At 39.8% G+C, this 12,523-nt stretch overlaps 1 protein-coding gene across 1 annotated transcript in view; it reads right to left on the bottom strand.

Moving 5' to 3' along the window:
• Positions 1-433: 433 nt before the first annotated feature.
• The window catches only part of FGD5 (FYVE, RhoGEF and PH domain containing 5), a 105,487-nt gene continuing 93,397 nt past the window's right edge, over positions 434-12,523 (bottom strand). Inside the window, exons 14-20 of the mRNA XM_050904786.1 lie at positions 11,775-11,874; positions 9,497-9,634; positions 8,307-8,409; positions 6,434-6,564; positions 4,556-4,684; positions 2,642-2,790; positions 434-1,883 (exon numbers count right to left, since the gene is read on the bottom strand). Coding sequence (XP_050760743.1) covers positions 1,847-1,883; positions 2,642-2,790; positions 4,556-4,684; positions 6,434-6,564; positions 8,307-8,409; positions 9,497-9,634; positions 11,775-11,874 — 787 coding nt within the window. The 3' untranslated portion in view covers positions 434-1,846. The remainder of the gene's footprint in view (positions 1,884-2,641; positions 2,791-4,555; positions 4,685-6,433; positions 6,565-8,306; positions 8,410-9,496; positions 9,635-11,774; positions 11,875-12,523) is intronic.

The raw sequence follows: 12,523 nt of genomic DNA, 5'->3' as shown, positions 1-12,523 counted from the left end.
AAAATATTTTTAAGGGGGGATAAACATTTACAGTGTATTGGTAGCAAGGCCGTGGTTCTAACACGAAACAAAGAGTTAACATTGGTGTTCATCCATTAACTAAAGAATACAAAAGTTTTACTTTTCTCATACTTGCTTTCTGTTTGCATATGATAATCTATGCTTTATGAAACTATTAGATGTATCAAAAAACCCCAAACCAACTATATTTTTATGTAGTGGTAGGTGTGTGGTTTTTTAAGCTTGTTTTTCCAGGTGATAAATTGAACTACCTTTATTATTTGGATACATATTATAGACCTTAAAAAATATGGACAATTCTAAACAGTTTGTTAGCATCAAAAATTCAGATATCCATTAAGCTTCTTGGAGAAAGGGAAAAGTGAAAGTAATAAAAATCCCCCCCCCCCAATATATTTTAATGTAAGTAAATTCTTGAACATGGTATTTTTATACAAAGATATATTTTAATCATAAATGCCATTCTATTCCTCAGTCAAATATTATGACAAATATAGGACACGAAACCATTTTATTGCAATGATTAGAACACCACTTCTCAACCTTCTTTATAAAAAACCCAACAAAACACTAAAAAAATAAAACAAACAACCCCAAAACAAAAAAACCCAAAACAACAAAAAACCAAACCCCCAAACTCCAGAGATCTATATCCTCAGCTGGTGTAAAGCAGCACAGCATCTTTGAAGTCATACAGACACTTGGCTGCTGAGAATCCAGCCCTGGAGATGTAGTGCACAACAGCAGTCTGATGTAAGATACATTTAGCCACAGCAGTTCCAAAGCACTCCAGCAGAGCAGGTTCAGACAAGTGCATTTCAGCCCACCAGCATATTTCAAATGGTGTGCTGGTTATATGGATTAAACTTTTGATGACTTTTTTCATAACAAGAACAGCAGAAACAACAGGAGCTTTGAAAACAAAGATAGACTATTTAAATAGATGATAAAAATCTTAACACTACTAGGTAGACTAGTGTTAAATAGCTCTGTAGGTTTATAATAAATTAAAAATAACCTTTGGATTTGAGTCTGATGCAGTATTTAGGGAGAAGTGATATAATTCAACGTCTGGATTTGTAGAGCTACTGGAGTGCATTTCAAAGTACTGCAGTGGTATGAAATTAAACCCTTTAACATAAATTATACAGTGATCTGTGTAAAATTGTACATTGATAGTAAGTAATTATCCTGGATCATAGCCAGTGAAGTGTTGGTAGACCAGGTAAATTGAATGTGTTGTTCGTTCATTTTCTGTGGAAGCAATTTAGCCTACATGGGGCATAATTTCATGCTGGCACTTGTTAATGGATGAGTAATAAATCAGGCCACAGAACTCCTTAGAAACATGAAAAAATGAAGCTGTAGTTCAATAAAAATAATAAAGTGCTTTAAATGAGCATTTGTTGTTTACTACATTGTTTCTCATTTCATGGTAGACATCAAAACCAACCCAATGAAATATGATAGGGCTCTAGAGTAAGTAAAACTGAGCCTGTTACTTACTGTAGTCAGTATTTCCATGTATTTTCTTGTCTTGATGTTAGACTTAGTTTACTGTGGGATCAGAGGAGAAGCTTATAGTATAGGTTGAACTTGCACAGACATAAAGATCACCATAAATATTCTCTATTTTAAAGTTTCCATTTGCAAAAATGTGGATGTAAGAAGGAGGAAGCAAAAAGAGCAATCTGGAAACAGTTCATATCCAGTGTATATAGCCAGTTTGCCTGAAATACACTGTTCAGTTTTGTAAGACAGAACAGGGTTGCTGGAAATGTATAGAAATCTGAGAATTTATTCAAAGTCCATTGAGTGATAGCTGCTATAATATGGATGCTTCCTCCATGGCTTCAATCCACCTAAAAAGGGCAGGAAAGAAAAAGTGGTACATATAAAATTATATGCATTTTAAGAACATATGTATTTAAAAAAAAATAAGTATTTTAAGAACATAAAGCCTGAAGAGGACTGTATTTCCCATCCCACCTCTAATGAGGAACTATAGTTTTGTGATTAAAGCAGGGAACTGGGTACTAGGACTCTTGCGTTCTAGTACAATCTTTACCAGTAATTTATTGTAAAATCTTAAAGATTGTACAAGTGCTGTCTTAGAATAGGAAAGATGAAACCACTGAAGTATGTTTTAAAGCAACAAAACCTCCCATAAACACTAATTTCCTCCCCTGTGTGTCTTGAGGTGCTGGCATTTTTATTACTAATTTTGTGACTATTTTATTATGTGGAAGCAGTAGCATTAAAATGGGAAATCTAAACAATTATTTGTTGACGAGGAAACTAAGAGATGGATAAATAGAACACATAAATCAGAGAAGTTTCTGTACAGTAATCATATTTGACAGACTTCTAGGCATGACTCTTGAGACTCAGCCTCCTCTCTACCTATACAAGGGAGGAAATTCTCCTTCCTGAAGGAACTGAAAAGCACCAGGTAGATTTTTAATGTCACCCAGGCCGGTCACATGCAATTGGGTTTAATCAACACTGAAAGCTGTTTGTTTCCTCTGTTATGAAGGCATTCTGAAGTGAAGGAGAGGGAAGAGACCTACATAAGCTTTCGGACCTGAGCACTGGCTAGTGTGGAAGTCTACCCCCGTACCTCTGTGCTGAATTGTTATCCTCTGCTCGGAAGCTATAAAAGAGAGTCTGCTTGTGGTAGAGATGGAAAACTGTATCCGTACTTCCTTCCTCCTTTTCTGGGGCAATGGTGAAACCCAACAAAGGCAAACTTTCTGTGGCAACTTTGTCCTGAAAGCAAACAAGAAGTGAACCAAAATTTAGAGAGAAGGCTTGTAACAGTTTGAGGGCTCTTTCTGAAAACCAAATAATGATACAACCCCCCTCTGACAGGGCTGCAAAAGCAGTAGTGTGAATCTTCTGCTGGACTGGTGGCTCTTACCTAAACAGGAGCAGTGCCTGTGTACTGCATATGTTTATCTAGTCTTAGTCTTGAACTCGAACACCACCTCTGAAAGTCCAGTTCTTCATGATTATCCACATGGCCATGAAGGTCAAATTAGCCATTACTTTAATGGCTATCTTTGACATAATGGTCCAGGAGGCAAACTAGAGGCTACTGAGAGTATGGGACAGTACAGCAGCAGTTCTGAAAGCCTGAGACCCACTCCCAGTTATGTTCCTTTCAACCATTTTTATTTGCTGAGTGCAAGTAGTAGTCTTTTTGGTACCTTGTCATTTCCTTTCATAGCACTGGCAGCTTTTTTAGAAATCTGCACTGTCTCAAACAGCACACTTGCTTTCCAAAATGCTGCTTTGAAATTTTTGAGCTGGTAATGCAATTAATTATTAATTTACTCCCAAGAAACATCCATGAATTTTGCTTGCCAGACACTGCTTTGTACAAGTTAAAGAAAACAATAAGCCTTAAGAGAATTGCAGTTTAGCTCTTACTGATAGCTGCAGTTTTGGTCACTGTATTTAGGTAATGTTTTCTATACGTGTATGTTGCCTTTGCTTCTGCTTTTAGAAGCTAAATTGCAAACTGGGAATGCAAAGTGTAATTAGCCATCTGTTGCTTTTTCCCTAGTGTTGAACCAAAAGGTTAGCAGAGGTAAGGTAAATGTATTGGATACAGAATTTGATGCTAGTGGTCTGAATTGCTGGCCAAATCATGAACTCTTTTGTGCCTCAATCTCCTCATCTGTTTAAAGGGGATAATGTTGCTTCATGCAACCATCACAGTGGTGACGAAAGTTTAAAGAATTGATGTTTGCAAAATGTTCTGAAGGCTTAAAGTACCAAATATCACTATTACAACAATTCTTGCATTCTGTGTCCTTTGTTCAGCAAGACGAATTTTTATGCTTCTGCTTATGAAATCTGTCAGTTATAACCAAACTTTATATCACACTTCCTTCAAGTTTATTTGTATTGCATCTGTTCACAAAGGAGAAGAAATTAAAATAAGAAAAGGGACTGGGAAGAGACAAAATACATAAAAATGATCTAGGTGATATCCAGCCTCCTTGGCTGTAAGGAGGAGCTTACAGGCCAATACACAAGGCATTATTCTCACCTCTTCAGACTGCCTCCTGTCTTTCCCTGTTGGTACTAGTAGGACAAATATGTCCCATTTATACTTGCAAAACTACAAGATTCTCTTCCCCACCAGAAATAGATCATAGCACCATCTATCTACAAAATATCTGGCAGTTACCAAGTGCACCAGAGAATGCCTAAGGACCTTGAAGTCTTTTAGGTGTAAATACGTCGACTAAGGTTCATAGTGGTTGACAGTTTATAATAGCATGAATAGCAAGAAGTCAAATAATGAAGGGCAGTTTGTGAAGAGGGCTGCCGAGGTCCAGCTAGGGCTGTGGCTGGGCCCCTCAGCTAAGGACAGCTCCCCAGGGACTGAATCTGTTACGACCAGGTCTCAGAGGGCAGGTAGTTGTGAGAACTGCCTTTTATACCTTTCATGTTTGCTTGTGCTGCCTGTAGGGAGTAAAGAAGGGAACTCAGAGAAAATATTTCAAGTCAGATTGCACAGTACCTCGTTTGCTATGTAGGTGTAGAGGACTTTGCCTTTGATAACAAACCAGCGTTTCTTCCAGTGTCTTTTGCCTCTCTTACATCTGCTGAGGTAACCACTGATGGTAGCTCCTTCTCCTGAGGCTGCCACCTGGAGCAGGGTAGGAGAAATCAGGATTTGCAACAGCAAAGGCTTTTCCCCTCCTGATTATGGATGTTTGCATTCCACCAGACAACCAGGTCTATGTCCGTGAAACCATAAGTAGACCATTAAAAATATCAAGACAGACAAAATATAAGCATGGTATTACAGTTCTTTTTAACTGTTTGAAGATTTCTGGTTAAACTGAGTTCTCAGTAACTCTGATGGAAAATATGCAGCTGAATAGTTATTGAGGTCAGCAAGTTTACAGTTGTGCTCTGACAAGCCGAACTTGTCCCTTTTCCCAGGTCTGGGTTTTTTTTGTATATTAAAAGTACTTGCTTCCAAAAGGGAATTACAGTCTTGTGGCTGAACACTTTTAAGATGTGGGTGTATTTAGGACTTTGCAATGGTTTTATATCATTTTATGTTAATCACTGACTATGACTTGGTTTTGTTTGTGAAATAATATTTCTGAGAAGAGTTACCCCTCTCACAGAAGTATTTTGAAATCTAAGTGCTTAATGTTCTTAAAGATCCAGATTTTGAGTAGATGGAACTATACACACACATACAACGCAGTGTATGTTATTAGTTACAGTAGTAAACTGCAATAGTATTGGATTTAGAAACAAAGGGCAGAGATTCAAAACCAGCTTCTGTAGCACTGACAGAAGAGAAGACTGAGCAGTAATATAGCCGTGTTTTGCAGCAGAACAGAAATGTCCCAGGACCTGGGTAAAGCAAGTTAGAAAAAGTTATGGAGCAATGCTTTTGTGAGACAGTTCATATTAATAAACATGTGCTGCCTCCTTGTGGATAGAAAGGCAATGCTTTTTTCCTAATGGGGCTGAAATTTTGCCTGCCAGTTCTTTCAATATTCAATTTGTGTGTTTGTATTACATCCTTGTATCTTTGGCTCAGTTTCACCTCAGCACAAACAAACCTCAAGAAATTCCAGTGTCTCAACTGTACAATGAGTTCAGCAAGATGTTTGCACCCTGTTCTTTTTAGTACAACGATAAATACCTGCTGATTTCAGTGAAATGGGAGTGCCTTACTGTGCTTGAGTTCAACAGGCAACTTAGCTACTGAGACTACATCAACATGATTGGCACCTTATTCCTGGAAAGAAAACTAATATGGGTGGAGAAATCCTGGCCCCATTGAAATTGATGGGAATTTTATTTGTTTACGTTGGTGGGATCAAGATTTTACCCATTTGATTTGAAATAGGGTGGTTTGAGCTGGAGTGAAAGTGCCTGGTTAAACATGTATGCTCCTGAATTGATTGCCAAGGACTAGAGTCTATTCCCTAAGTAAGTGGTATTTTATTTCTCTTGAAATCAAAGTAAAATTTCAGAAGTAAGGGTCTTGTCAAAAAAGGTAACTAGTCAACAGTATATCATGCTCTGACGATACTTGTCATTGTCTGTGATCTGCCTTGTTGTACTGTCTAGTACCTTGAAGTCGTCTTAGTTTTCTAAAGACTTCACAGGCTCATGAGCAAATTAAAGTACACTGCTCTAATTGGGTTTCTCAGTGGGTTCAAGAAGCTTCTGTGGTACCTTCAGAGCTCAGAGTATTTTGTATTTTAAACACTATTGTGAAAAACAGAAAAAAATAATTGCATGATGAAAGTAGACCAGGGCATGGGCTGAGCCCACTGCACACAGAATAAATGATAAACATAGTTGCTGAAGTATGAGCACACAGTTCTCTACAGTTCCTTGCCTTTCTCAGGCAGCTTGGTCCTACCTCCGTAAGAGCTGAAGGGATCTTCTTCTGTTTCTTAAAAGATGAATAATGAATATTGTGGAAAACAGAGGAGAAGGCACTGCTTGAACACCTGGATGAAGTTGGAGGGAAGCTCACACTTAGTGGCCGCTCTGCAAGATTAAGAAAATTCAGAAAGGGAAGGGGGAAATGGATGAATCAGTACATATCAGACTGGGGTAAGAGACACACAATACACTAATGCAAATGACTAAGGAAAATGCAATGCCTCCTCCATAGCCGGTTTTTATTTTAGCTTTTCTTTCAAATCACCCCTTTAAGTCTGATTATATGGGTGGATTTCATAGCACCCTAGGTTAATGGTAATAACCTACAGCTACTTGAAAGAAGCCTGCAAGAAAGCTGACAAAGCACAAAACACAGCTTGTTTTCTTCTAATTTAAAATCAGCATTAAGCAAATGGCTTTTCCATCTATCCCCTCTTATGTTCTGTAACACCTTTGCAGGATAGATTCACTAATGGGACATTCTGTATGAACCATTCTCTTTGAGTTCTGCATGGGAGAGAGTTATTCTGTCTCCGTCAATCTCCATTAACCCCACTTGTCTGAGTTCATATCTTCATGCTCTCACTTCTGGCGATACACATTATCTGGAAGCTCTTAGTAAAGCACAGCATTGTTCTAGCACAAACCTGAGTTATCACTTCTTGGACATACAGTGGCTTGGGGATGCTTTTTTGGCTGTTGTGACCAGCATCTGTTCATCTGTTTGCTTGGCTAGTGTGAATTTCTTTAATCAGGATGGAAAAACTAAACTTCATCTGTCCCCAACTTTTTATCCTTAACAATATAATGTGCCTACTTTTAGAGATTGTCTACATGAATAGTTGTGCAAGAACATTATTTCCTGTTCGTTCTCTGTTCATATATATGTAACCCCTGCCCCTCCTTTTATCTTTGATTTGGATGTGTATTTAAATCAGAAAAGGGACTTATATAGCAGGACAATAATACAGAGTTCTAGTTAGGCAGTAGCTCTTCTGCTTTGAATTCATGTTTTCGTCTGTGACCAGATTAACTCCCCATGTAGAAAAGCTCTTAGTGACTCTGCACTTAACCTCAGCATTTCTTTTTGTAAAAGCTACAGCATGGATGAGGACAGTGAGGAACTGTAAAGCCATTGTTTTACTTTAATGGATAATTAATTAGAAATGACAGGGAAGAGCTATCACCTGTAATTACATCACAGAATAGAATAGTTCAGTTAGAAGGAACCTACAACGAACATCTAGTCCAACTGCCTGACCAATTCAGGGCTGCCCAAAAGTTAAAGCCTGTTAAGGGCATTGTCCAAATGCCTCTTAAACACTGACAGGCTTGGGGCATTGACTACCTCTCTAGAAAGCCTGTTCCAGTGTTTGACCACCCTCTAGGTAAAGAAATGTTTCCTCATGTCAAGTCAGAACCTCCCCTGATGAAGCTTTGAACCATTCCCATGCGTCCTGTCACTGGATACCAAGGAGAAGAGATCAGCACCTCCCTCTCCACTTCCCCTCCTCAGGCAGCTGCAGAGAGCAATAAGGTCACCCCTCAGCCTCCTTTTCTCCAAACCAGACAAACCCCGTGTCCTCAGCCGCTCCTCACAGGACATAGTTTTTATTGTTATTCTGGTTTATCAAAAGGCCAGGGGAGCCCTCAGAGAACCTGGCTTGCTAAAACAGTTTTAGCTGCCATACAGCCTGGCACTCCTGGGACCTCAATACACATGCCTTGTGCTTGAAATGAGAAATCCTCTTTAACAAAACACAACATGGTAGGCAGATCCTAAAGCCTCTCCATTATACAGGCAGGAAATGGGTTTGTCAGTTTTGCCAAGAATGAAGGAATCTTACCTCTTTTCTTAAGTTCCACATAGCAGCTATCACAGACTTTGGCTGCTTGATCTTTGAGGTACTTCATAGGGTACTTGTTTCTTGAACAATTTCGACATACAATCTGTTCCGGCAAGGAGAGATGCACATAAATATAATTTAAATTTATATATATGCACATACAAAACAAATCCTCTGAGCTGGTTGGGAGAGGAAGATGGATAGTGGACCAGATATGACTCTCTCCTAAAACTGTGACAGTCAGAGTAAGTCTACTGACTGAAATGTGATTGCTGTAGATGTACACTGTTGTAAGCCAAGCAGAATTGATCACTGTACTTGGTTGCACACCATTGCTGTGCCTATCTCCGCAGGAACTTACACCTTCCCTACCAGTGAGTCACAGAAAGACCACTTTAATATTACTTCTGTTTTCATAGCTTTGTTAGTAACATTGTTTTCTTAAGCAAGCTTGCATGTTCCTGCTATCCCTGTGTAGGTACAGACTGATTTTATCTGTGGAATTAGAAAAAAGATTAAGTAAATGCTTTTTCATACTAGCAAAAATTACTGGTAGTTTGATACAAAAAAAAAATCACTGAGGCTAAAAGACAGCTATGGTTTAAAGCAGGACTGCAGGTTTATGTGTATAAACAAATCTCTAGAGCCAGTAATAAAGGCACAAAACCAAGAAAGCTTATCGATCCCCTTGGCTTTAGGGCAAAAGGCAGCAGCTCTTCAATGGAGCCCAGAGGAAACTTTCCCTTTGGTCACTGACCAAACCATCCTCTACTGATGAGTTTCTTCACTTTTCCTGGAAGATAATTTTACCAGCTGTTATTAGGGACAGGACATGGACTAGATGTGCTGCTGCTCTGATCCAGAACAGAGCCTATATTTTTAGTGTATTGCTTCATTGTCTCTAGAGCTAGCTGTGTATCAGATATAATGGCTGGACTCAGCAACAATTATCCTGTAAGCCTTGAACTACTAGCCTTTGGGAATTAATTTGACCCTCAAGGGAAGGTTACTGTTGTTCCTACTAGAGTCATTAGAAACCTAATGACCTAATTAGGAAAGCACTAACAGGTTCTGAGAGAAGTCAAATTCTGGTCTTGATGTTGCTACAGCTTTGCAGAAGTTACAGCAGTGGCTGCCAGTGTCCTAGAGGTAAGAATACAGCCTCACTGAGAAGGTTGTACAGCTCTTACCTTCCCACAGGCATGGCAATGATGTCGCCTCAAAGTGAGGGTAAAGTCACAGCCACAGTTCATGCACATCATGACATGGGACACAGGTACCAAAGTAGGAGGCCTCTCACCCAAGGGTATTCCAAGCCTTTCCCTTAGCTTAAAATCAAACAAAAACAAATGAAGAAGCATCCACACTTCCAAAGTCCACTCAGTCAGCCCTGCTCCATCACATACAATTCTCTCATTTCAGTCTACCTTCACCTGCTAAGATCCCCAAATTTTCTAATTCCTAATGCACCTTGTGAGATACAGCTGCTTCAGCACTGAAAGACTGTGGCCAATCAGTACATGGTGCTGTTAAGACCAGAGTCACAACAGGTAAAAATCCATGTAGATCTATTATTGGTCAGACACTGACAGTCTTCCACATCAGACAAGGATCTGACTCATTGCATATGGAAATTACAGGTAAGAACATGAGTTAAAGCCATCTTTTTATTAACAGCTTTTGAAATAATATCCATAAAAAAGCTCTATAGCTTTCAATCGAAAAGGGCCTGAGCTCTTTATGTCATTACACCTTGGGACAGTTCTATGATTGGGGAAGAGAGAGTACAGAAAACAGTAAAACCTACACAATCCAAATCTGATCCATGCTATCCATGGCTGATCTGAATATATGTAAGCAGCTTTAGAAAATGTATTCACTGTTCCTATTTCTTGGAATGCATCACGTTGCAGTGTTGTACAAGGGCCTTTACTCCAAGCCCAGGGAACCATGCGCAATGTGGAACTGAACCCAATCTAATAAGCCATGCTGAGAAGCTGTGTTACTTCAGGTTCAGCACCAAAGTATGATGGGTACCTCACTGCCAGTTCGCAGCAGCTTAGTGTTTGGCACAAGTGGCACAAGTAGCGCAAGCTCTTGTGCTTTTGAAGGACTGTTTGTTAGGAGGGTTTCCATGAGGAAATTAGACTTCTGCAGACAAATCGGATTTAAACACACAAAAATCAAATTCCTCCAAATGTCTCCTTGCGCACATTTGGGTTTACATCAGAAGCAGAGCTGCAAAAGAAATTATTTTTTCATTTGTTGAAAAAGGATTTGGTTTAGGTTGCTATACTAATTTCTAATTTTTTCTTGTTAAATATTTGAAAGTAGAGTAGTTTCAGGCCAGAAGGAAAATCCTGTTTTGTTTTTTGAATTAATTTTTTACTTTCTGAAGTCTTCAAAAACTAAATCACAGAATCACAGACTGGTTGAGGTTGGAAGGGACCTCTGGAGTTCATCTGGTCCAACCCCCCTGCTCAGGCAGGGCCACCTAGAGCCAGCTGCCCAGGACCGTGTCCAGGTGACTTTTGAATATCTCCAAGGATGGCGACTCCACAACCTCCCTGGGCAACCGGTGCCAGTGCTCAGTCACCCTCAGAGTGAAAAAGTGTTTCCTGATGCTTGAGGGAACCTCCAGTGTTTCATTGCCTCTAGTCCTGTCACTGGGCACCACTGAGAAGAGACTGGCTCCATCTTCTTTACAGCCTCCCTTCAGGTATTTATATACATTGATGAGATCCCCTCCTGAGCCTTCCTTTCTCCAGGCTGAACAGTCCTAGCTCTCTCAGCCTTTCCTGCTATGAGAGATGTTCCAGTCCCTTCATCATTTTCATGGCCCTTTGATGGACTCTTTCCAAGGTTTCCATGCCTCTCTTGTACTGAGGAGCCCAGCACTAGACACAGCACTCCAGGTGTGGCCTCACCAGCACTCTTTTTTTCCCCAGTTAGTCTTAATGAGTAAAACTGGGGTTCTACGTAACCTAAAATAGCATTTTTACTTTTTGTCAGATGCATTCTTTGCCTTCTTAATTGGGAGTAGTACAACTGAAATTAATGAGACAACAATAATATACATCAGTTGTGCTGATACAATTAGAATATTGCTGGTGGAGTTTGCACTGGCAGTGATTTTATTGTGTATATGATATTAGTGTAACTATATGAAGTTTGTAGCTATTTTTAGTTCATCGAAAATAGCTACCCTTTAGGACAAAACAATCTTCCTCCAGAAGAACTCCTATTTAAGCAAAGACCACAGAGTATAGAGTGTGATTAACATTTCAGAGATGGCCCATGAGTTGTAATGAGCTTCATTGTTTAAGCTTGGCATACTGGTTTAAATGAAAATAGCAAGAATGTCTTGCCACTAGGAACTCTGCATTTTATAACCCTTCTCCTTTCCCCTCTCTCTCTCTCCCTTCCCCCTTCCCCTTTCAAGCATTGAAAGACTTGGCCTCCTTTTACCTCCACGCTGCTGTGGAAAGTGGAAGTGTTGTGAGCTTTGTAGTCATCTGGGATGTGTCTGCTGATGCAGCTGTACCAGTCATCCCTTTCCGAGCAAGAGCTGTGGAATGAAATACAGCAGAGCAGTCAATGTCATGCACAGCAGGGACTGAAACAAGCTGTTTCTGGATCAGAGGAGAAAAGCTTTACTTTATGAATGTTTGTTTGTCCCCACTATTGCATTGAACTGGTCATTTTCCGACCAGAAACAAAATTGACAGTTGAGACATATTCAGTGGGATGATTAGTGTAGATCCATGGTTAGGACTGTGACTGAGAAGGAACTAAATGCCCAGAAAATTTTTCAAAGTAGTCTCTGACTTTGCTATAAGCTGCTCAATCCTAGATCACATAGGACAATATGAAATGTCTCTTTTTGTCATGTCTGCCCTAGCTTCTAGGTGCTCTAGTGCATGTAGTGTTGGCATGGGTTGCTCAAAGTAAGCGTGTTTATGCTCATCTCTACAGTGGGGTGCTTAGATGATCTGCATGTTGGGAAATGCAGAAGTCTGTCACCCACAGTAGAGATGTGAATGCTTTCATTTTCCTCTAGCTCCATCACAGACAATCTCCCGTCTCCTGGCAAGAGGCCAGGACAGCAATTTGGGAAAGAAGTTCTGCATTCCCTCTAGTTGCAGTTATGCATGGAAGCCAGTAGTTCTCCAGACTGGCCCCTAGATGCTCCCTTTGCACAAGGCAAAACAGTGAGC

The sequence above is a fragment of the Gymnogyps californianus genome, chromosome 13 (assembly GCF_018139145.2).
Source record: "Gymnogyps californianus isolate 813 chromosome 13, ASM1813914v2, whole genome shotgun sequence".
In the NCBI taxonomy this organism is placed as follows: Eukaryota; Metazoa; Chordata; class Aves; order Accipitriformes; family Cathartidae; genus Gymnogyps; species Gymnogyps californianus.
Note: the sequence above shows the minus strand (reverse complement) of the source record. Positions and strands in the feature narration are given on the sequence as shown.